The sequence below is a fragment of the Bos mutus genome, chromosome 5 (genome assembly GCF_027580195.1).
Source record: "Bos mutus isolate GX-2022 chromosome 5, NWIPB_WYAK_1.1, whole genome shotgun sequence".
NCBI classification, from domain to species: Eukaryota; Metazoa; Chordata; class Mammalia; order Artiodactyla; family Bovidae; genus Bos; species Bos mutus.
In genome coordinates this window covers 83,012,336-83,034,660 of record NC_091621.1, presented here as the reverse complement: position 1 = coordinate 83,034,660, position 22,325 = coordinate 83,012,336, and the positions used below count along the sequence as shown (strand labels likewise).

Sequence of the window (22,325 nt, the reverse complement as noted above, 5' to 3'; positions counted from 1 at the left end):
ACTATGATAGAGATGTATATCAGGTTCTGAGTGAATGAATTTGTTTTTCATTCATACATTCTTGGTAGATATGAGATACATGTGAATTTGTTGAAATCCATGAAATATTACTAGTTAAAATGCAAATGTTGGGTTGCTGGGTCACTCAATAGCTAATTTATCCCATCTGTTATTGTAGTCTTGTAGTGCCTCTTGTCTGATCTATTGATCTCATTTGATCTGCATAAAAATTCCGAAAGATAAATATTTCATTTTTGAGTGACTAAAATTGTTAGACTATGTTAAGTGAAATGTTGCCACTGTAGAATTAACTTGGTGACTAATTGGATTGAGTGCAACAGGGATATTGGATTGAAGATGTTTTCAAAATTTCATACCTTTAAAACCCAAAGACAGAGTGCCATGAGTTATGGCAAAATATGGAGTTTTGGTGGAATTGTGATATGTTTTTATTTTTGATACACAGAGCTTGAGTTGCCAATGGAAAAACCAAGTAGACTCAGCCTCTGGATACTGGGAAATGCAGCAGAGTTCTAGCTCTTGCAGCTGTTGGACTGAGCAAACATGGACACCTTACACACATACACACACACACACACACACACACACACATTGTACACTCATATAAACACTAGCTGAACCACAAGAAAAAAATGTAAATCCAAAGTTTAGCCCAAAACAAAGATAGGATAAATCTGTGGATGGAGAAATTTAATGAAGGAATTTAAAGGCTGAGCATTAGCTTCAACATGGATATGTCAGTAGCCTGGGAAAATGTCAGTGGACTTAGATGCTGGTGTTTACTGCTTAGAATGGGACAAGTGCTGAAATTTTAGACCTAAAGCTATTGGTTGAGGTAGGAGAAGGGGCAGACCTGGGACTGAGATCCCTGACACTGGTTTGTCACCTGCAAAAGATGCGGAAAACAAAACAAAACAAAACGAAACAGTGTCTACTGACCAGGAGAACATTTGAGGAATTCTCTGTCAAGCTGGGCATTGAGTAAGGAAAATGATTACCTGAGGAACTGTTATGTGTAGCTATGGAGTATTAATTTGCACTACCCTTAGCAGGAATTTATGCCAAAATAATGCCAGTGCTGTTACTATTTTGGACTCAGGCAGAAGCAAATGCAAAACTTTTGTGATCCCAAACCACAAGGGCTTTGGGTGATCCATCATGAGATATTCTACAGACACAAAACAACAGAATTTGTCCCTGATTTCAAGAGATATCAAAGCTTAGATGTGAGTGTTATTTTCATAGAGATGATACCTAACAAAGAAATTGGATTTGATTGTCCAAAAGGAAAATACAAATAGAGGAAATAAAAATGGAAACATAGGTATATACACTTCAGAACATTTAATATTTAGATGATGAAGGAGGAAGTATGGGTCACAGTTGGAGAACACAAAGTTTTGAGACATAAGCCATAAGACTACAGTTTAATGGGCATAAAGGAAATATAATAGATGGTACTAGGAAGTTTCAGTTTGGAAAATAGGAAAAGGAAACACAATCACTTTCAAGTATATGATGACCTTTCAAGTGAAAAGGGGATTAGATTTACTGTAAGTTCTGGAATGATAAATTAGAACAAATGATTGCACATTATTTTGGCTCTGTGTGAGATATTCAGTTTGGCTTGATATTTTGGAAAAATTATTTTTTCCCAAAATTGAGTAGGCTGCCTTTTGAGTAGAGACCCATGTTACAGTGTGCAGCCAATAAGGATGTTTAGAGGCATATTTTGCATTAAATAGGAGTTTGAAGTAGACTACTTTAAATTCTTTCTAACTCTATGGATTAGTGAAAACTGACAATACTGCTGTGAAGTTATTTTATGTGCTATATTCTAACCTTAGATATAATTGATGTATCATAGACTCTGAAGGAGCACCAGTCTAATACTTTAGAGATTAAGCATATTTGTAATGTATTTTGAACACTGGAGAAGATTGCTGACAAACTTTCCTTCTCGTCTTTTTTGAAAGCAAAACCAAACTAAGAGCATAAGGTTCATGTCCCCCACCCCATCCCCTTAATTTAGCTATGAGGGAGACCAAAGTAATAATGTGTTTAAATAGCTTGCTATTTTCCAGGATTTTAAAAATAAATCTTAATTTCTATTTCTGTTTACGTACTAAACATTATCAAATTCAGGAGACAAATTGAGAATTTAGAATTATTTTTATTCCAGGTTCAGTGGTTAGTGCTATTATAAATTGCTCCTTAAAGATTAAAAATTGTCTTTGGAGTTTCATTTCAGCTTAAAATGTAGAATTTTGGACCCATTGTAGAAATAGAAAAAGGCAGACAATATACAAAGATCATAATTTTTCCTGACTGCATTAGAGATTTGAGGTCAAAAGGGGACCAAGTAGACCAGATTCCAAAGAGTGGCAGGCCCTGCCAAGGGGAGATGGAGCACAAAATGTCTTTGGCCTTTGGCAGAGCACAGGAGAACGAGATGACCACTATATAAGAGGGTAAGAATAAATCAGCCAAAATTTTAGCAGATTCTTAAAGGCTAGATGTGAGCAAGCATGTCAGTTTGAAATATCTGGGAGTTCAAGACACAAGGAGAGTTAACAGTCATTTGTAAGCTCATCTTGGACACCCACCAGTTGTTCAGGGGAAATAATGAAGATGGTGCAGGAAACTGAAGGTCCATTCACTGGCCTTCTAGGGGAAACCCTATTTCTGTAGATCTTCCTCTTATAAGAAGCAAAAGCTCTAAGCTGCTGGTTTATGATACTAGAAAAATGATAATACGAGAGGAGACAGATATCCTCTGTGATCCTGAGCCCGGGCAAAAATCTCTTGCTTTGGAGGAAGGGAGAAAAAGCAAACAGCCTGCCTTGCAGGGATAGGTGGGACACAGGTTAAGATCCTTTGCTGGTGAGAGAATGGTTGAAGCAAAAACCTGTTGTTTCTGGGGAGGAGACTGGGGACCCTGTCTGGAGCCCAGGCTCCCACATGGATACCAATCTGAAGTCAGGAACCACTAGGAGGAAGGACAGAAAACTGTCTCCTGTACAAGACTGAGTGCAGATATAAGGTACACTTAGGCTGCCAAAAAGTTCCAATTTTAAGGCAGAAATGCTCAGACAGTTCCAATCCTGAGATTCAAAAACACAGCCTAGGGCTGTTGTTGATCGTTACCTCAAAATTCCCTTTACTCTAATACAAAAATGAGTCTATTTTGAATAATAAACAATAGCAGAGTACACTAGAGACAATAGTATTGAGAGAGATCATCTCTGTGACCTGGCAAATGGGCTGTTGAAAGCTGAGGAACAGAGAAAAAGACTCTAGTACTGCAGGTGTTCTATGTAAGTATAGGTGATGGTAACTAACCATTAGGGGAATTTGAAGCCTGAAGTGCCCTGACTATAATGATAGAAACACACACACACACACACACACACACACACACACAAAAGCTCAAATCTTGACTAGATTTACCAACTCTATGTACAAATAACATAACAGAAGAGCATTCCCCATATCCAGATATGAATACAGTAAACCTCAGTCTCTAGTATTATTCTACATGGGATGTTTAGGACTCAATGCAAAATTAGGATCTATACCAAAAAACCAAGATAAAACAATCCATTGTCAGTAGATGAAACAACTAACAAAACCAAACTAATAAATGACCCAGATATTAGAACAATCAGACAAGGACTTTTAAGTAACTATGATTAGCATGGGACAAGACATAGTGGAAAATGTAGACGACAAGCATGAACAGATGGGGGTTTCAGCAGAGAGATGAAAACGATGTACAAGAGGCAAGTGGAAATCATAGAAATATAAGAATATACTTGATACTAGAGATGAAGAATTCTTTCAGTTGATTGAACATCAATCTGAGCATCAGATTGAACACAGTGAAGTAAAGTATCAGTGAAATTGAAGATAGATCAAGAGAAAGCATCCTACCAAAACACAAAAAGGAAAATGAGTGGGAAGAAAAGCCAGTACACATCATCCAAGCCTGTCAGAGGCATTTATGCATTTGGAGTTCTGGAAAGATAAAAATGGGGAGAGATATATTTAAAGAGATGATGGCCAACATATCAAAATTCATAGGATGCCACTAAAAGTTAGAGGGAAATTTATGACTTTAAACTTTGAATGATTCTATGTTATTGAATTAGAAGAAATTGAATTTATAATAAATCCTTCCCATAAGGAAAATTCTATCAACAGATGGCTTCACTGGTAAATTTTATCAAACATCTAAGAAAGAAAGAAAACCAAATCTACACAAATTATTTCAGAATGCAGAGTCAGCCAGAGGGAACATTTCTTAACTTATTTTATAAAGCTAGCATTATTTCAATGTTAAAATCAAGCCACAATATTACAAGAAAAGTATAGACTGATGTCTCTCATAAACACAGATACAGATAGCCTTAAAAAAATATTTGCTAATTGAAGCCAGAAATATGTAGAAAGAATTCTAAGTCATTACAGTTCAGTTCAGTTGCTCAGTCCTGTCTGGGGTTTTTGCGACCCCATGGAATGCAGCATGCCAGGCTTTCCTGTCCATCTCCAACTCCTGCAGCTTGCTCAAAGCAATCCATCCAGTCGGTGATGCCATCCAACTTCTCCTCCTGCCTTCAATCTTTCCCAGAATCAGGATCTTTTCCAGTGAGTCAGTTCTTCGCATCACGTGGCCAAATATTGGAGCTTAATCTTCAGCATCAGTCCTTCCAGTGATATTCAGGACATTTCCTTTAAGATTGATTGGTTTGATAACCTTTCAGTCCAAGAGATTCTCAAGAGTCTTCTCTGACACTACAGTTCAGAAGCATCAATTCTTCAGCACTAAGCTTTCTTTGTAGTTCAACTCTCACATCCATGCATGACAACTGGAAAAACCACAGCTTTAAATAGACGGACCATTTTTGGCAAAGTAATGTCTCTGCTTTTTAATATGCTGTCTAGGTTGGTCATAGCTTTTCTTCCAAGGAGCAAGCATCTTTTAATTTCATGGCTGCAGTCACCATCTGCAGTGATTTTGGAGCCCAAGAAAATTAACTCTGTCACTATTTCCATTGTTTCCCCATCTCTTTGCCTTAAAGTGATGAGACTGGATGCGATGATCTTAGTTTTTTGAATGTTGAGTTTTAAGCCAGCTTTTTCACTCTCCTCTTTCACTTTCATCAAGAGGCTCTTTAGTTCCTCTTCACTTTCTGCCTTTAGGCTGGTGTCATCTGCATATCTGAGGTTATTGATATTTCTCTCAGCAATCTTGATTCCAGCTTGTGCATCATCTAGCCCAGCGTTTCTCGTGACGTACTCTGCATATAAGTTAAATAAGCAGGGTATCAATATACAGCCTTGACAAACTCCTTTCCCAATTTGGAACAAGTCTATTGTACTATCCGGTTCTAACAGTTTCTTTTCGGCCTGCCTACAGATTTTTCTGAAGGAAGGTAAGGTGGTCTGGTATTCCCATCTCTATAAGAATTTTTCACAGTTTGTTGTGATCCACATAGTCAAAGGCTTAGGCATAGTCAATAAAATAGAAGTAGGTGTTTCTCTGGAATTCTCTTGCTTTTTGATGACCAACAGATGTTGGCAATTTGGTCTCTGGTTCCTCTGCCTTTTCTAAATCCAGCTTGAACATCAGTAATTCTTGGTTCACATACTGTTGAAGCCTAGCCTGGAGAATTCTGAGCATTACTTTGCTAGTGTGTGAGATGAGTGCAATTGTGCAGTAGTTTGAACATTTTTGGCATTGCCTTTCTTTGGGATTGAAATGAAAACTGATTTTTTCCAGTCTTGTGGCCACTGCTGAGTTTTCCAAATTTGCTGGCATATTGAGTGCAGCACTTTCACAGCATCATCTTCCAGGATTTGAAATAGCTCAATTGGAATTCCATCACCTCCACTAGCTTTGTTCATAGAGATGCTTCCTAAGGCCCACTTGACTTCACATTCCAGGATGTCTGGCTCTAGGTGAGTGATCACACCATCATGGTTATCTGGGTTGTGAAGATCTTTTTTGTATAGTTCTTCTGTGTATTCTTGCCACCTCATCTTAATGTCTTCTGCTTCTTTTAGGTCAATACAATTTCTGTCCTTTGTTGTGCTCATAATTGCATGAAATGTTCCCTTAGTATTTCTAATTTTGCTGAAGAGCTCTCTAGTCTTTCCCATTTTATTGTTTTCCTCTATTTCTTGGCATTGATCACTGAGGAAGGCTTTCTTATCTCTCCTTGCTATTCTTTGGAACTCTGCATTCAAATGGGTATATCTTTCCTTTTCTCCTTTGCCTTTATCTTCTCTTCTTTTAACAATTATTTGCAAGGCCTCCTCAGACAACCATTTTTCCTTTTTTGCATTTCTTTTTCTTGGAGATATTCTTGATCACTGCCTCTTATACAATGTCACGAAACTCTGTCCATAGTTCTTCAGGCACCCTGTCTATCAGATCTAATTCCTTGAATCTATTTGTCACATTCACTGTATAATAGTAAGGGATTTGATTTAGGTCATACCTGGAATGGTCTAGTGGTTTTCCCTACTTTCCTCAATTTAAGTCTGAATTTTGCAGTAAGGAGTTCATGATCTGAGCAACAGTCTTATGGCTCCTGGTCTTGTTTTGGCTGACTCTATAGAGCTTCTCCATCTTTGGCTGCAAAGGATATATCAATTTGAATTTGGTATTGACTGTCTGGTGATGTCCATGTGTAGAGTCTTCTCTTCTGTTGTTGGAAGAGGGTTTTTGCTATGACCAGTGTGTTCTTTTGGCAAAATTCTGTTAGACTTTGCCCTGCTTCATTTTGTAATCCAAAGCCAAACTTATCTTTACTCCAGGTATCTCTTGATTCCTACTTTGGCTTTCCAGTCCCCTATGATGAAGTACACATCTTTTTTTGGTGTTAGTTCTAGAAGATCTTGTAGGTCGTCATAGAACCATTCAACTTCAGCTTCTTTGAAGTTGAGGCATAGACCCAAATTACAGTGATATTGAATGGTTTGCCTTGGAATGGAATAGAAATCATTCTGTCATTTTTGAGATTGTGTTTTGGACTCATTTGTTGACTTATGATGGCTACTCCATTTCTTCTAAGGGATTCTTGCTCACAGTATTAGATATAATTGTCATCTGAGTTAAATTTGCCCATTCCAGTCCATTTTAGTTCACTGATTCCTAAAATGTTGATGTTTACGCTCACCATCTCCTGTTTGACCACTTCCAATTTAGTTTGATTCATGGACCTAACATTCCAGGTTCCTGTGCAATATTGTTCTTTACAGCATCGGACTTGACTTCCATCACCAGTCAGCAGGTGGATTCTCTACCAATAGTTCCACCTGAGAATCCCCTTACTGTATCTATAGTAGTGCAAAAATTTTTCAAAAATTGAAAAGAATAAATGAGAAAATCATACACCCATATGTATAGGTACAGTGAGGGGCTTCCCAGGTGGCACTAGTGGTAAAGAATTTGCCTGCCAATTTTGGAGACATGAGTATGATCCCTGGGTTAGGAAGACCCCCTGTAGGAGGAAATGGCAAATCACTCTAGTATTCTTGCCTGGAGAATCCATGGACAGGGGAGCCTGGCAGACTACATCCCTGGGGCTGCAAAGAATCAGAGTGACTGAGTGACTGAGCATACATACACACATAGATACAATGATGCCTGAAGATGGCATTGAATTGCTGCAATCTCATGATAAAACCTGAAGGATGAAGAGCTGAGTCTTCTGGATGAGCCAAGAAAGTGGTTTCTCAAAAGGGAAACTACTCCTAGTGAGGACACTATGAAGACTTTTGAAATCACAACCAAGGATTTAGAATATTAAATAAACTTAGTTGATAATGCAGTGACAGTGTTTGAGAGGATTGACTTCCAATTTTGAAAGAAGTTCTACTATCAGTAAGTACTATCAAATAGCATTGCATGCCCCAGAGAAATCATTCATGAAAGGAAGAGTCGACCAATGTGGCAGACTTCATCATTTTCTTAAGAAATTGCTGCGGCACGCCAACCTTCAACAGACATCAACATCAAGGAGTACCCTCTATCAGCAAAAAAGATTACAATTCATTGAAAGCTCAAGTGTTTGGGTTGATATTTCTAAAGAAGGAAAATGAAAAGCAAAGGAGAAAAGGAAAGATATACTCGTTTTAATGCAGAGTTCCAAAGAATAACAAGCAGAGAGAAGAAAGCCTTCCTGAATGATCAATGCAAAGAAATAGAGGAAAACAATAAAATGGGAAAGACTAGAGATCTCTTCAAAATAATTAGAGATACCAAGGGAACATTTCATGCAAAGATGGGCTCGATAAAGGACAGAAATTGTAGAGACCTAACAGAGGCAGAAGATATTAAGACAAGGTGGCAAGGATACACAGAAGAATACAAAAAAGATCTTCATGACCCAGATAATCACGATGGTGTGATCACTCATCTAGAGCCAGACATCCTGGAATGTGAAGTCAAGTGGGCCTTAGGAAGCATCACTATGAACAAAGCTAATGGAGGTAATGGAATTCCAATTGAGCTATTTCAAATCCTGGAAGATGATGCTGTGAAAGTGCTGCACTCAATATGCCGGCAAATTTGGAAAACCCAGCAGTGGCCACAGGACTGGAAAAGGTCAGTTTTCATTCCAATCCCAAAGGAAGGCAATGCCAAAGAATGGTCAAACTACTACACAATTGCACTCATCTCACATGCTAGTAAAGTAATGCTCAAAATTCTCCAAGCCAGGCTTCAGCAATCTGTGAACCATGAACTTCCAGATGTTCAAGCTGGTTTTAGAAAAGGCAGAGGAACCAGAAATCAAATTGCCAACATCCGCTGGACCATCGATAAAGCAAGAGAATTCCAGAAAACAATCTATTTCTGCTTTATTGACTATGCCAAAGCTTTTGACTGTCTGGATCACAATAAACTGTGGAAAATTCTGAAAGAGATGGAAATACCAGACCACCTGACCTGCCTCTTGAGAAACGTATATGCAGGTCAGGAAGCAACAGTTAGAACTGGACATGGAACAAAAGACTGGTTCCAAATAGGAAAAGGAGTACGTCAAGGCTGTATATTGTCACCCTGATTATTCAACTTATATGCAGAGCACACCATGAGAAATGCTGGGCTGGATGAAGCACAAGCTGGGATCAAGATTGCTGGGAGAAATATCAATAACCTCAGATATGCAGATGACACTACCCTTATGGCAGAAAGTGAAGAAAAACTAAGGAGCCACTTGATGAAAATGAAAGAGGAGAGTGAAAAAGTTGGCTTAAAGCTCAACATTCTTAAAACTAAGATCATGGCATCTGGTCCCATTACTTCATGGCAAATGGGGAAACAGTGGAAACAGTGGCTGACTTTATTTTTGGGGGCTCCAAAATCACTGCAGATAGTGACCGCAGCCACGAAATTAAAAGACTGTTACTCCATGAAAGGAAAGTTATGACTGGCTTACACAGATAATTGAAAAGCAGAGACCTTGTCAACAAAGGTCCGCCTAGTCAAGGCTATGGTTTTTCCAGTGGTAATGTATATATGTGAGAGTTGGACTATAAACAAAGCTGAGCACAGAAGAATTGATGCTTTTGAACTGTGGTGTTGGAGAAGACTCTTGAGAGTCCCTTGAACTGCAAGGAGATCCAACCAGTCCATCCTAAAGGAGATCAGTCCTGGGTGTTCATTCGAAGGACTCATGTTGAAGCTGAAACTCCAATACTTTGGCCACCTGATGGGAAGAACTGACTCATTTGAAAAGACCCTGATGCTGGGAAAGATTGAGGGCAAGAGGAGAAGGGGACAACAGAGGATGAGATAGTTGGATGGCATCGCTGACTCAATGGACATGGGTTTGAGTGGACTCTGGGAATTGGTGATGGACAATGAGACCTGGCGTGCTGTGGTTCATGGTTTTGCAAAGAATCGGACACGACTGAGTGACTGAAGTGAATCAAAGCAAGAAATTATTTTTTAATTAAGGGACAGAGATTGTACGTTTTAAGACATAATGTAATTACACACTTACTACAGTGTAAACAGGAGAAGGCAATGGCACCCCACTCCAGTACTCTTGCCTGGAAAATCCCATGGATGGAGGAGCCTGGTAGGCTGCAGTCCATGGGGTCGCTAAGAGTCAGACACGACTGAGTGACTTCACTTTGACTTTTCACTTTCATGCATCGGAGGAGGAAATGGCAACCCACTCCAGTGTTCTTGCCTGGAGAATCCCATGGACAGAGGAGCCTGGTGGGCTGCCGTCTATGGGGTCGCACAGAGTTGGACACGACTGAAGTGACTTAGCAGCAGCAACAGTGTAAACAAAACTTTTATACATACTGAAAAATCAAAAAAATTCATGTGACTCACTTTAGTGCCATGTTTTCTTTATTGTGATGGAATAAAACCAAATCTGAAATATCTGAGGTGCAAACTGCTAATGGATGCATACTTCCATGGTGAAATGGCAAAGAAAAGGTTCAAAGTGGCTTTTCTTCAAAGAATAACTCTTATGGAGAAGCCAAGAGATATAAAGAGGCATATAGATAGATCTTAGGATACTGGCAATATTTTGTACCAAACTTATGTAATAAGATTGCCTATTCAGTTCTTTAATTTATGTGTGTGCACTCTTCATGTATTACATAACTCATTGCACAAATCTTAAGTCATCAGATTATGTCATTATTCTGATGAAACTCTTTATATCTCTCTTGAAAGTGAAAGTCACTCGATCGTTTCTGACTCTTTGCAACCCCATGGACTGTAGCCCGCCAGGTTCCTCTGTCTATGGAATTCTCTGGGCAAGAACACTGGCGTGGGAATCCATTCTCTCCTTCAGAGCATCTTCCCGACCCAGAGATCAAACCCAGGTCTCTTGCGTTAGCAGGCAGATTGTTTACCATCTGAGGCACCAGGGAAGCCCACTTAGAATACAAATTACTTTGGGTAGTAATTATCTTCCTTACTGAAGATCTTTCATTGTTTCTTCTTATTCCTGTCTGGCAGTGTTCTATACATAGGTTTGACTTTTAGTAGTTTCAATCTGCCCCTTTTTTCTGCTAAGGTAAGTTCCAGTTCTGCAAAGGTGTTTTACTTCCTTTTTATCCTGACTTATCTCCTTCATTTCCTTGACTTCTCCTTTTGTGACCTTTTAGCTGGTCCATGCTACCTATTCATTTTACTCTATTTTCTAATGATTATTTTTGCTCCTTTCCCTCCTATTATATTCTGTTGTGAATGCAAACCAGTTTTGTGACATTTTTGTTTTGGATCATATACAATCCTCTACTTTAGTGACAGTGTTAAAAATAGTAACTCTAATAACAATAAATCAACTTGTACTTATCTTTTACTTCAACATTTTTTATCTTCCAGCCAGTATATAATATTAAGCACATTACATCTACTGCTTTGTTAATTTTTAACAATATTATTTTACTATCTTCACTCTAGTAGTGAATAATATAAACTCAAGGATTGATGAATTAAAGCCTACCCTGTGGCAGAATGTTTACACATACATTTGGAATCTCTGCTCCTAAACTCTTGTCTTTACTGCCACTCTGGTTAAATTATGTTTGAAATTGGAACTTCTGAAAATCCAACAGTCAGTCTGCTTATTACTAAGAAAGCTATTGTCCTAAAAATACTAAATATATATTATCAGATCCCTGTGTGCCCACTTTCTTTCTCCTTATAAATGGAATTTTTGATTTCTGTTTAGAGGCTAAAAACTGTTAGATTTTGGTCTTGAGGATGGTGTGAGAAAAGAATTATTCTGCCTTCCTCATTGAGTTAGTTACACCTGAACAATAGAGAGGGGCTTCCCTGTTGGCTTAGTGGCAAAGAATCTGCCTGCAGTGTAGGAGCCTTGGGAGACTTCTGGCTTTGATTCCTGGACCAGGAAAACCCCATGGAGGAAGACATGGCAATCTACTCTGGGATTCTTGCCTGGAGAATCCCGTGGACCGAGGACCCTGGCAGGCTACAGTCCACAGGGTCGCAAAGAGTAGGATGTAACTGAAGAGACTTAGCACAGACACACACAAACAAATGAGGTGCATAGAGGTGCCTTTTTCACTTTTTGTCTGGTTATCTAGTTGATACAGCCTCTGAGTCATGTGCTTTAAGGTAAAATGTTTGGAGGCTCTTAGCTCTTTTTATACCAAGCAGATGTTTCATGAAGCCAACCTACATTTTGAAGCATGGCTGGATTTTTTTCAATCCAGATCCATTTGATCTACAATTAGTTCATCAGTTACTAGATCCCAGTGTAAGTGTGTCCTCAGTGATTGGGATTGCTAACTTTCTCTAAAGGTCCTACTTGGCATTTAAATAAAAATTATGGAGACAATGCATTAGAGGCTACTAGGAGACAGCAACTTTGAATCAGAAGCTGATTCTTCCACCTAATGGAAATCTGGCTTTTCACTGCTTTCTCCTGGAGATTTACCTCTCTGTGTGCTTTATGTGAAAATGCTCTTTCCAGCCAGATTGTTAGCAACTTCAGAGCATGGTTCTGACTTTGATTTCTGTTGATTCCATTAAATAAATAGTTTAGTAATTTGTACTAAGTAAGCATTAAGTAACACCTCCGGGAAAATTCTTTCTCTTTCTTCTGTTCTTAATTTCTCCTAAATGTTAGCAATGAATTCAGAATATAGCATGAATACGGAAAACATTCCTTAATTATTAGTAGAATAGAATAGAGGGGGGAAAATTGCTGAAAGGAAAAGCTCTATGTAAATTACTTACAAAATTAGCTGTTTAGCAAGCATAAGTTAGGATACACAATCTGAAATGTGTCAAATGTAAAATATGCCAATAGCCATTGCTGATGAAACAAAATATTTGGAAATTTAAGTTATCCATATTATTCAGTAATATTCATGGCAAATTTATTTGACCTGCTTGTTATTTTGTCAAATCATATAATAATTCAAGTATGAGGAAGATAAAAACATTATTCTTCAAATTGTTAACTATTTTCAGTGTTGATGAAATGCTACTTAATGCACTTGTCAAACAAACAGAAAGTGCAATATTGTAAATTGATAATATCACAGTCTGTTCTCACTTCTTAGATATTTAGCTGTTGATGCTTCATAGGAAGAAATGTCATTTAAAAAATTCATTGGCTTACAGAGAGTTCATGTGGAAATTTGCAGACATTCTGGCCTATTTATAAAATAATTCAGATGTGGTGATAATAACTATTTGCCTGTGATAATATAAAGACAGTATTTCTTTGATGGTTTGCCAACTCTTCAGTTGTATTGGAAAAATTGCTTTCTTTCAAAAAATGATTTCTTTTAAAGTATTAGAGGCCTCATATATAAGTGATATGACCAAACCACTGCATTTGAAAATTAAATTAATTATCATGGATCTGTTATACATGAGCAGTACTAAGACATTTAGGTAATTAAAATTCATCCATAAGTAAGGTATGATAACCTCCACAGTATATCTGTGTATAGTCAAGAGCCATAAATGACATGGGAATGGAGCCTTAATATGCCCTGGGTACCTGATATATTTCAAATTCTACACTAGGAAGAATGGCAGTCACAAAGAAATAGTAATTATGACACTTTTATGAAGTTTAAAACAATATAAATAATTGTGAATTGTTTGCACATTCCACATTTTAAACGTCCAGATTCAGGCTAGACTCAAGAAAGAGTGGAATTAGAGTGAGAGGATTACACTTTGGGAAGGAAGACGAGTTGTGTATTTGTCATCACTGTATCTTTACTTATTTACATGGAATTCATGTGTGAGTTTTGTATCTACATCAAGAAGTGTAATTTATTATTTTCAGAACTGTTTACTGTTTTTTAATATTGGGGATAGCAATTTAATATTGCTTAAGATCTGTACCCTTTGTATAGATACCAAGAGTCATTTGTTTAATGAAAAAAGAAGTCTTCACTTGTTTTAAAAACATTCTCTTACCTCATTTTCTGTAATCATACAGTATTTTATCTGTGGAAGACTAATATGTATGCTGAGCACATCAGGAGAAATGCTGGGCTGGATGAGTTACAAGTTGGAATCCAGACAGGCAGGAGAAACATCAACAACCTCAGATATGCAGATGATACCACTCTAATGGCAGAAAGTGAACAGGAACTAAAGAGCCTCTTGAGGGTGAAGGAGGAGAATAAAAAGCTGGCTTAAAACTAAATATTAAAAAAAATAATAAAAACAAAACTAAGATTGTGGCATCCAGCTCCATTGCTTTATGGCAAATAGAGGGGGAAAAGGTGGAAGCAGTGACAGATTTCCTCTTCTTCGACTCTAAAATTACAGTGGATTGTGACTGCAACCATGAAATCAGAAGACAGTTGCTTTTTGATAGGAAAGCTTTGAAAATCTAGACAGTGTGTTGACAAGCAGAGACATCACTCTGCCGACAAAAGTCTGTATAGTCAAAGCTATGTTCTTCCCACTGGTCATGTATGGTTGTGAGAGCTGAACTGTAAAGAAGGCAGAACACCAAAGAATTGATGCCTTTGAACTGTGGTGCTGGAGAAAACTCCTGAAAGTCCCTTGGACAGCAAGGAGATCAAACCAGTCAATCTTAAGGGAGATCACCCTTGAATACTCTTTGGAAGGACTGATGCAGAAGCTGAAATTCCAGTATTTTTGTCATCTGGTGTGAACAGCTAACTGAGTGGAAAAGTCCCTGATGCTGGGAAAGATTGAGGGCAAATGACAAGAGGGTGCCAGAGGATGAGATGGCTGGATGAGATCACTGATGCAATGGACACGAACTTGGTCAAACTTCAGGAGATGGTATGGGATAGAGAGGCCTGGTGTGCTGTAGTCCATGGGATTGCAAGAAGTCAGACATGACTGGGAGACTGAAAAACAAAAATCCTTCCCTGGAAGAACACACTGTAAGAAATGATTTGCTTAATAGTGACTACAATTTGGATGCCTAATAGGCATTAGATTAGACTGAATCCATTATCTTCCCTGCCAAGCTAGCTTCTCCTACCTTCACTGTTTAGTTAATTAATGTCTCCATGTGGTCAGTCAGCCTCCAGGAATCTGGAGATAGTCTAGGCACTGTGTTCTTTTGTTGTTTACAGTTTTTCACCAAATCATGTAAATTGTACATTTTCACCTTTTATGAATCTGTCCCTTCCTCTCCAACCCCATGTGAGAGCTTTTGTCCATGCCCTCCTCATCTCTTTGGGTTAATGAAATGTCCTATAGTCACCCATCTGTCATTATGCTGCCCTGCATAATGGCTTTATGTCATCAGCTGATAAATTAGAAAATCATTAAATTGTCCATAAAATGTCCTTAAGACCATACATAACTTGGTTCCTGCTTCTCCCTTTCATCTGGTCTTTTCCTAGGCATTCACCTTGAACCTTAACATTCCAAAGTTTCAAAAGCATACAGCTTCTGACTCAAACCAGGCTATTTGCTACCTGCTCTATTACTGTTGTTATTTGCTTTAAGTTATCCCTACCTCTGACTTTCCTTCACCACACCCCTCCCCTGGCTGACACACTCATTTTTCAACACTCAGATCAAATAAGTAACATCGATAACCCTCTTTTGTGTGTCCTATATACACATAGGTCTTTCACAGTACACATGACACTTTATTACATACATCTGGTTACTTGTCGGTTTTGCCATGATAGAACGAAAGCCATTAAAGTGTAGATCCTCTGCTTTATAAATCTTTGTATCTTCAGAAATGTGCAAAGTTTTAGAAAAAGATACATATATGCTTATTGGATCAATTAAGTAAGTAACAAAAGTTAATACCTGAGTTTTCAATAAGTATTTCAGGTGGGAGTCATATTTTTGGATTACTGTTGAGAGACACTGTCTGGAAAGAAAAAAGAGCTTTGTTTAAAATTGAGTGGGAAAACATTAAATTTAGCAAGTTTACCACAAGTATTGTTTTGCCCATGATTCTATAGCAAATGTGGCTTAAGGATTTCTGTTGATGTAATTTTAAATATCATTTTGCATGTCTTCCTTAAAACCTCTGTATAACTTGATAGGCTACAAGCATATTTAAAAACCTTAAAACTCCGAAGAAATTTTTGACATCTTAAGCAAGCCTCTCAAAGGCTGTTCATTATAAGAAACTACTTTTAATTCAAAATGTCAGTTGCAAAGGGATTCATAAGGAGATAATGACAGATACATCAAGAAATATTAAATATGCAAAAATTTGCAGAGAATTGCTTTCAGAATTAAGGACATATTTATCATAGGTGGTGTTGTATTTAATCCCAAACCTCTGTGTTTTCCTGGTATTTTTGCCTTTTTCCCTAAGCTCCTCTTATTGCTTCAGCTTTATCTCTTAGGTGGAATAGATGTGAGTTGAGCAGGGATTCTTCTGGCTTCACTATTCAAAATTATTTTCCCAAACGTTATTGACTTTCCCTTCCTATTTGTCTTGAAAACTCCTGAATTGAATCAAATAACGAAATGTATAACACAAATTCACAATGTTAAAAACACACCAATATATTTTATAGTAGCAGGTAGCCCTGTTCAATCCCCCGCCCAACTCTGAGTGTCTGCAGCCAACCCTGTCGCTACACAGGCACCTGCAGCTGGTCTTCACAGCTGGGTGTGTGTGTATATGTACACGACCAGCTCCAGCAGCAACTGCTGTCTGCCATTGGTCCCTATCTGGAGGCACGGCTGAGGATCACAACAGCCTCTGCAGCACTGCAGACCTCCCACAGCACTTGCCAAGGACCACATGGTTGTGGATGCCGTGGAACCCTGTGACCTGAGCTGAGCAGACTTTGTGTTTCTCCTCCCCTCCAGACCTGGAGTTGTCTCACAATTCTGTGCTTGGTGCCTTGCACCACTACACCCGGGTCACAGCACATTTCAGGGTACCCTTGCCTGTGAGTGAAGGTCTTTCCATACTGAAGCCAGCTCATACAGTCTAGAAGAGGTGACTGCTGCTTCCTCTGTACAGACAGCTATGCAAGGCTGTGTGCAGTGAAAGTGTTAGTTGCTCAGTCATGTTCAACTCTTTGTGACCCCATGGACTGTGGCCTTCCAGGCTCCTCTGTCCTTGGGATTCTCCAGGCAAGAATACTGAAGGGAGTTGCCATTCCTTTTTCTGAGGGATCTTCCCCACCCAGGGATATAAGGCTATGCTGCTGCTGCTAAGTCGCTTCAGTCGTGTCCAACTCTGTGCGACCCCATAGACGACAGCCCACCAGGCTCCCTCGTCCCTGGGATTCTCCAGGCAAGAACACTGGAGTGGGTTGCCATTTCCTTCTCCAATGCATAAAAGTGAGAAGCAAAAGTGAAGTCGCTCAGTCGTGTCCGACTCAGCGATCCCATGCACTGCAGCCCACCAGGCTCCTCCATCCATGGGATTTTCCAGGCAAGAGTACTGGAGTGGGGTGCCATTGCCTTCTCCGAAGATCACAAAAAATCAGGGAAATATGACACCACCCAAAGAATACAGTAGACTTCCGGCAACTGACCCCAAAGAAATGGAGATAAAAGAATTGTCTGAGTAAAGCACTCAAAATAATTGTTCTAAAGATGCTCAGAGAACCAAAAGGGAACACAGAAAAAGAATTTAGTGAATTTAGCATAACAATGCAAGAAACAAAATGAGAAATTCAGCAAAGAGAAAACACAAGAGTCAGATAGAAATGTTTGCGCTAAAGCATACAAGACTGAGCCGAAGAATTTGATAAACTTCCAAGCAGAAGACTCCTTAAACTTAAAGACAGATTTCTTGAAATCACCCAGTCAGAAGAACAACAAAAAGAAGAAAGGGAATGAAGAAATGTTGTCTGTCAACTACACTTCAATTAAAAATTACTGACAATGAAAAGTTAGTGAATAAATCCTATGGGTCTCACAGTCAGTTCAGTCACTCAGTTGTGTCTGACTCTTTGTGACCCCATGGACTGCAGCATGTCAGTCCTGCATGCAGTTGTCATCACCAACTCCTGGTGCTTGCTCAAACTCATGTCCATCGATTGGGCGATGCCATCCAAACATCTCATCCTCTATCATCCCCTTCTTCTCCTGCCTTCAACCTTTCCTCGCACAGGGTCTTTTCCAAAGAGTCACAGGCTCCTTTTGTTTCCCTGTGCCCCAGGTAGCATCCACCTACAAGTCACAGCCCTCCACCAAACAGTTCAGAACAAATATCTGACTCCCAGGGATTCCAGACTTTTTGAAGAATTTGTCCAATTTGATGTTTCTCTCTGCATTTGTTGATGTGGTAGTTGTTGTCTTATAAATTTATTTTGAAACACAACCTTTGATTTAATACACCATTTTGATGGGGACCTATCTGAAGCATATAATTAGTAATACAATAATAATTTAGATTAAGTGATATCAAAAGTCCTCCTTGTTTTACCCATTCTATGATTTTATGGTATGAGGCTGAATACTGGGGGGAAAGAGAAAGACATGATATTTTAATGAAAGAATGTAGCCTTTGCAAATTGCAGACAGCATTAGTCTCACTCTTTCTACTAACAAACTGAGTGATCGGCCCTAGATAAGTTATTTAACCTTCCAGAAGTTCAGTTTCCTTGATTCCGAAGTAAGGTAGTATGTATTGTTATGAGGTTAAAGGGAGAATTAGATGAGATAATGTATGCAAAATGTACTAGAACTCCAGGAAGTGATAGCTATTATTAATAGTCACTAAAACAATTTTAACTCACTTTTATATCAGGCTGTGCTTTAGAGAATTTATGACACATACCTCCCACACTCCATTTTTTGCTCATTTAGCTCAGAACAACTTTAATTCCTGATAAACTCACCCTGTAGCACTGATACCTTCTCCCAGGTTAGCTTTTTGATATGTCTATTCTTTCAAATAATACATGCATATGTTGAGATATCAGACTCAATTAGGATATGCTCATTTGCTGTCACTTGAGTTTTCCAATTTGAATTCACTCTCCTTTGTTTATAATGTACCAATTATTTTCAAGGAGTTCCAGAAAGGAATTTAAAGCAGGAGATAGTGATTTTCAGTGTATGGAAATTCAGTGATACAAAGAGCTTAGTGACACATGCACAATCAAATTTACCAAATGAATGAGGGAAAAAAATCCTCGAAAATCTAATAACTGGTAGCAGAGAGATTTTTAAATGAATGTTAGATTGTTCTGGAAGGTGTTAGCAGCTCTTCAAATGTATCTGAATAGCTGTGAAGAATAGATAATTATTAACAGAATTTGCCAAAGGGAGATATCTATTAAAAGTACAATAGCTTCCACAGTATTAGTGAAAGGATAGTTTATACAATCAACTGAAAAATATTGTGATTTGGCACTTGAGAAATCAGTCAGAAAGTAGTCTTAGAACAGAAATGAAATGTCTTACCTGGATACTTTCCAGATATGCATAAATTCTAGAAGTTGGTTCAGATAAAACTGACTGTGGTCATCTTCATGCTGTAGATAGCAGGATATATTAATATTTATAGAGTGAAGAGGAATGAATCCCAGATAAAAATAGGTCCGTAACTTCCTGCTGTCATTTTATTCACCTCTTTTGATAACCCTCATTTATCATTTTAATATTTTGTTTTAAAGACCTTAGAAGACACTTCTTAACTGTAGAAGCATTCTTTTCAAAAGTAAAGTGGAAAGCTGCTCTTTGGTTGAGGATAAACCCCAAGGACAGTTGAAAAGCATCACGCCACTACCAAGGTCAAATACAAATTTATCCCAGGAGGAAGGCAATTTTGACACCAGTTCTCCCATGTACGTGTACGTTTTCTTTACATTTAGGCCTTGGATCCATGGCAGCATAAGACTTGACAGCTTGCCACATTGGCCAGCAGACACAGAACGGAATCCTCCATTTTTCAGATTTTCCATATCTTGCCACTAAACCGTCAGGGTAAGAGAACTTCCCGTCTCATGAACATTGAGTTATGCTAATGAAAGACAACTACTGATAGGTATAAATTGCAGGAGTTATCAGATGGCATTGTATTTTTCTCCCAAGATGAGCGGAAACTACTCATCTTAAAATAGCAGCCCCCTGATCCACATCTCTGCATTCACACAGATGCACTCTCATCTTAACTCCTTGATCAACTCTTCTAAAATGGGCACCTATGAAAACCCTATGCAGGTCTGCAGAGGAAGCAAATATACCCCATCCTCTTTGCACTTTTTCATCACCCAGAGCCGTTAAGTTTTACAGCCCAGTGAGTCCCTTAGTGCCTGGAGTGCATATAATCTTGTATGTCAGTACGCACACAATCTAATTTTAAAACTGCCTGTTAGAGTTTCTGACAGAAAACATCAGAAGGAAAACCTTTACATGGCTTAAGGTCAATGGTAAATCAATTTTTATATTGGGTTGTTTTGTGAGGAAGAGGGAGGAAGCTAAGTAACATGGAAAGAATAAGGTCACTGCTATAAAAAAGGAAGGCTTTGTATTATTAGAAATGCTAAGGAACTTGGCAACATGAGGCTTACTGTATAGGAATTTACATCCAAGGTCTCTGGTTGATGAAATCTGAAAGTGTGATAGTGATTGAGACAATTTCTTTTTCTGCAGTAGATAAAGCTAAAGTTCAGGCATGGAAAGGACAGTAAAAGTGAAGGGAAAAAGAAATTTAAAGTCAAAATACAATAAGATTTGAACTGTAATGTTTGACATTTGCCTTATTTCAGAGACTTCCCTGGTGGCTCAGTTGTAAAGAATCAACCTGCAATGCAGGAGACATGGGAGATGCGGGTTTGATCCCTGGGTCAGGAAAATCCCCTGGAGGAGGAAATGGCAACCCAGTCCAGCATTCTTGCTAGGGAAAGCCCATGGACAGAGGAGCCTGGGGAGCTACAGTCCATAGGGTTGCAAAGAGTTGGACATGACTGAGCACACATGCACTTATTTTAGAAGTTAAAACCAAAGCAGCATGTAAATAATATGACATATTTGCATCTTTCGGTATAGCATAATCATATTCATTTAAAGCTACTTTACTTGTCTTCCAGAGATACTTTTTGAGGCAGGGGAATTGTCCTTTTTCATACAGTCACTTAAAAGAAAAAAAAATTATCTAAAGGATCTCAAAGAGTTGGAGGGAAGTTTGAGCACGTATCCTTGGAATGTATTGTGCAATTTACTTTTCTCCAAAGCTGAAAGCCATACCTTTGTTTTAGTAAAAACACTAAGGTATTTTTGTTCCGTTTTTTCATACAGAAATCTATTGCTTTAAACATTCTATGAAAGCTTCCTTGAGCTATAAGGAAATCTTAATTTTATGATTAATGTCTACAACGTTGGCAATACTTTTGATGAAACCCAAAAGATGTAAAGGAAGAAAATTAAAAAAAAAGTTTCAGTCATTCGTGTCATTTTTAATAAAGACAGGAATTTTAAAATTTTGAAATCTAGGACGATTTCTAAAGAATATCAACCTGTTTTGTGAATAATCTCTTGGAACATGAATTAAATCATCATATATCAATATAATAGGAGTCAGTTTAAAATAAGAAAGCCATCATCTAAGTTGAATTGAGCTTTGTAATGCTTTTTACACTGAAAATAAACTCTGAAATATCTCCTGAACAGTGTTGGTGTCAGTAAACTTAATAAAATGATAGTGATCATTATAGTTCCAATATTACATAGAAACAATATTGTCAAGCCACTTTTATGTTAAGTAGAAAGAAAATTTAATTATTCACAATGTTTAGCATACAGCTGAAATTATGAAAATCATAGAGAATTTTGAGATAGAAGACCATTCACCATTCCTTTAGCATAAGTTTATAAAAGAAAAAGAATCATGGGCCATTTATTTTAAATATAGCCATTCAGACCATGAAGAAGGGTTGCAAACTGTTAAACTGTTTCAGTTATATCCAGTTATATTAAATTAATTAACATGCTTATCTAGTCCTGAAAGAAGATTTTATAAAATCAGGCAATTAGTTTTTATTTTCTTCAACTATAAGACTTTCAAGTGAAATTATAATCTAACCTACTTCATGGGTAATAAAAGTTCATAACAAAAAGTGTGATATATCAGAGTGCAACATATGCATCATGTTGACATAACACACCAGTGTCCAGACTCTAATATTTTCAATATCATGAGTAAGTTTTTGAAATTTATGAATGTCTTAACTAACGTTAGGGTGATCTAATGTTTAAGACTTTGCCTTCCAATGCAGGGGATGTCGATTTGATCCCTGATTGGAGAGCTAAGAGCCCACATGACTTGTGACCAAAAAACTGAAGAAACAAAAGTAATGCTGTAACAAATTCAATAAAGTCTTTAAAAATGGTCCACATCAAAAAA

The 22,325-nt window shown here is 38.0% G+C and overlaps 1 protein-coding gene across 1 annotated transcript in view; it reads right to left on the bottom strand.

Moving 5' to 3' along the window:
- Window positions 1-22,325, bottom strand: part of PIK3C2G (phosphatidylinositol-4-phosphate 3-kinase catalytic subunit type 2 gamma) — a 474,611-nt gene that overhangs the window by 376,720 nt on the left and 75,566 nt on the right. The window contains exons 7-8 of the mRNA XM_070370044.1: window positions 19,385-19,455; window positions 15,806-15,869 (exon numbers count right to left, since the gene is read on the bottom strand). Coding sequence (XP_070226145.1) covers window positions 15,806-15,869; window positions 19,385-19,455 — 135 coding nt within the window. The remainder of the gene's footprint in view (window positions 1-15,805; window positions 15,870-19,384; window positions 19,456-22,325) is intronic.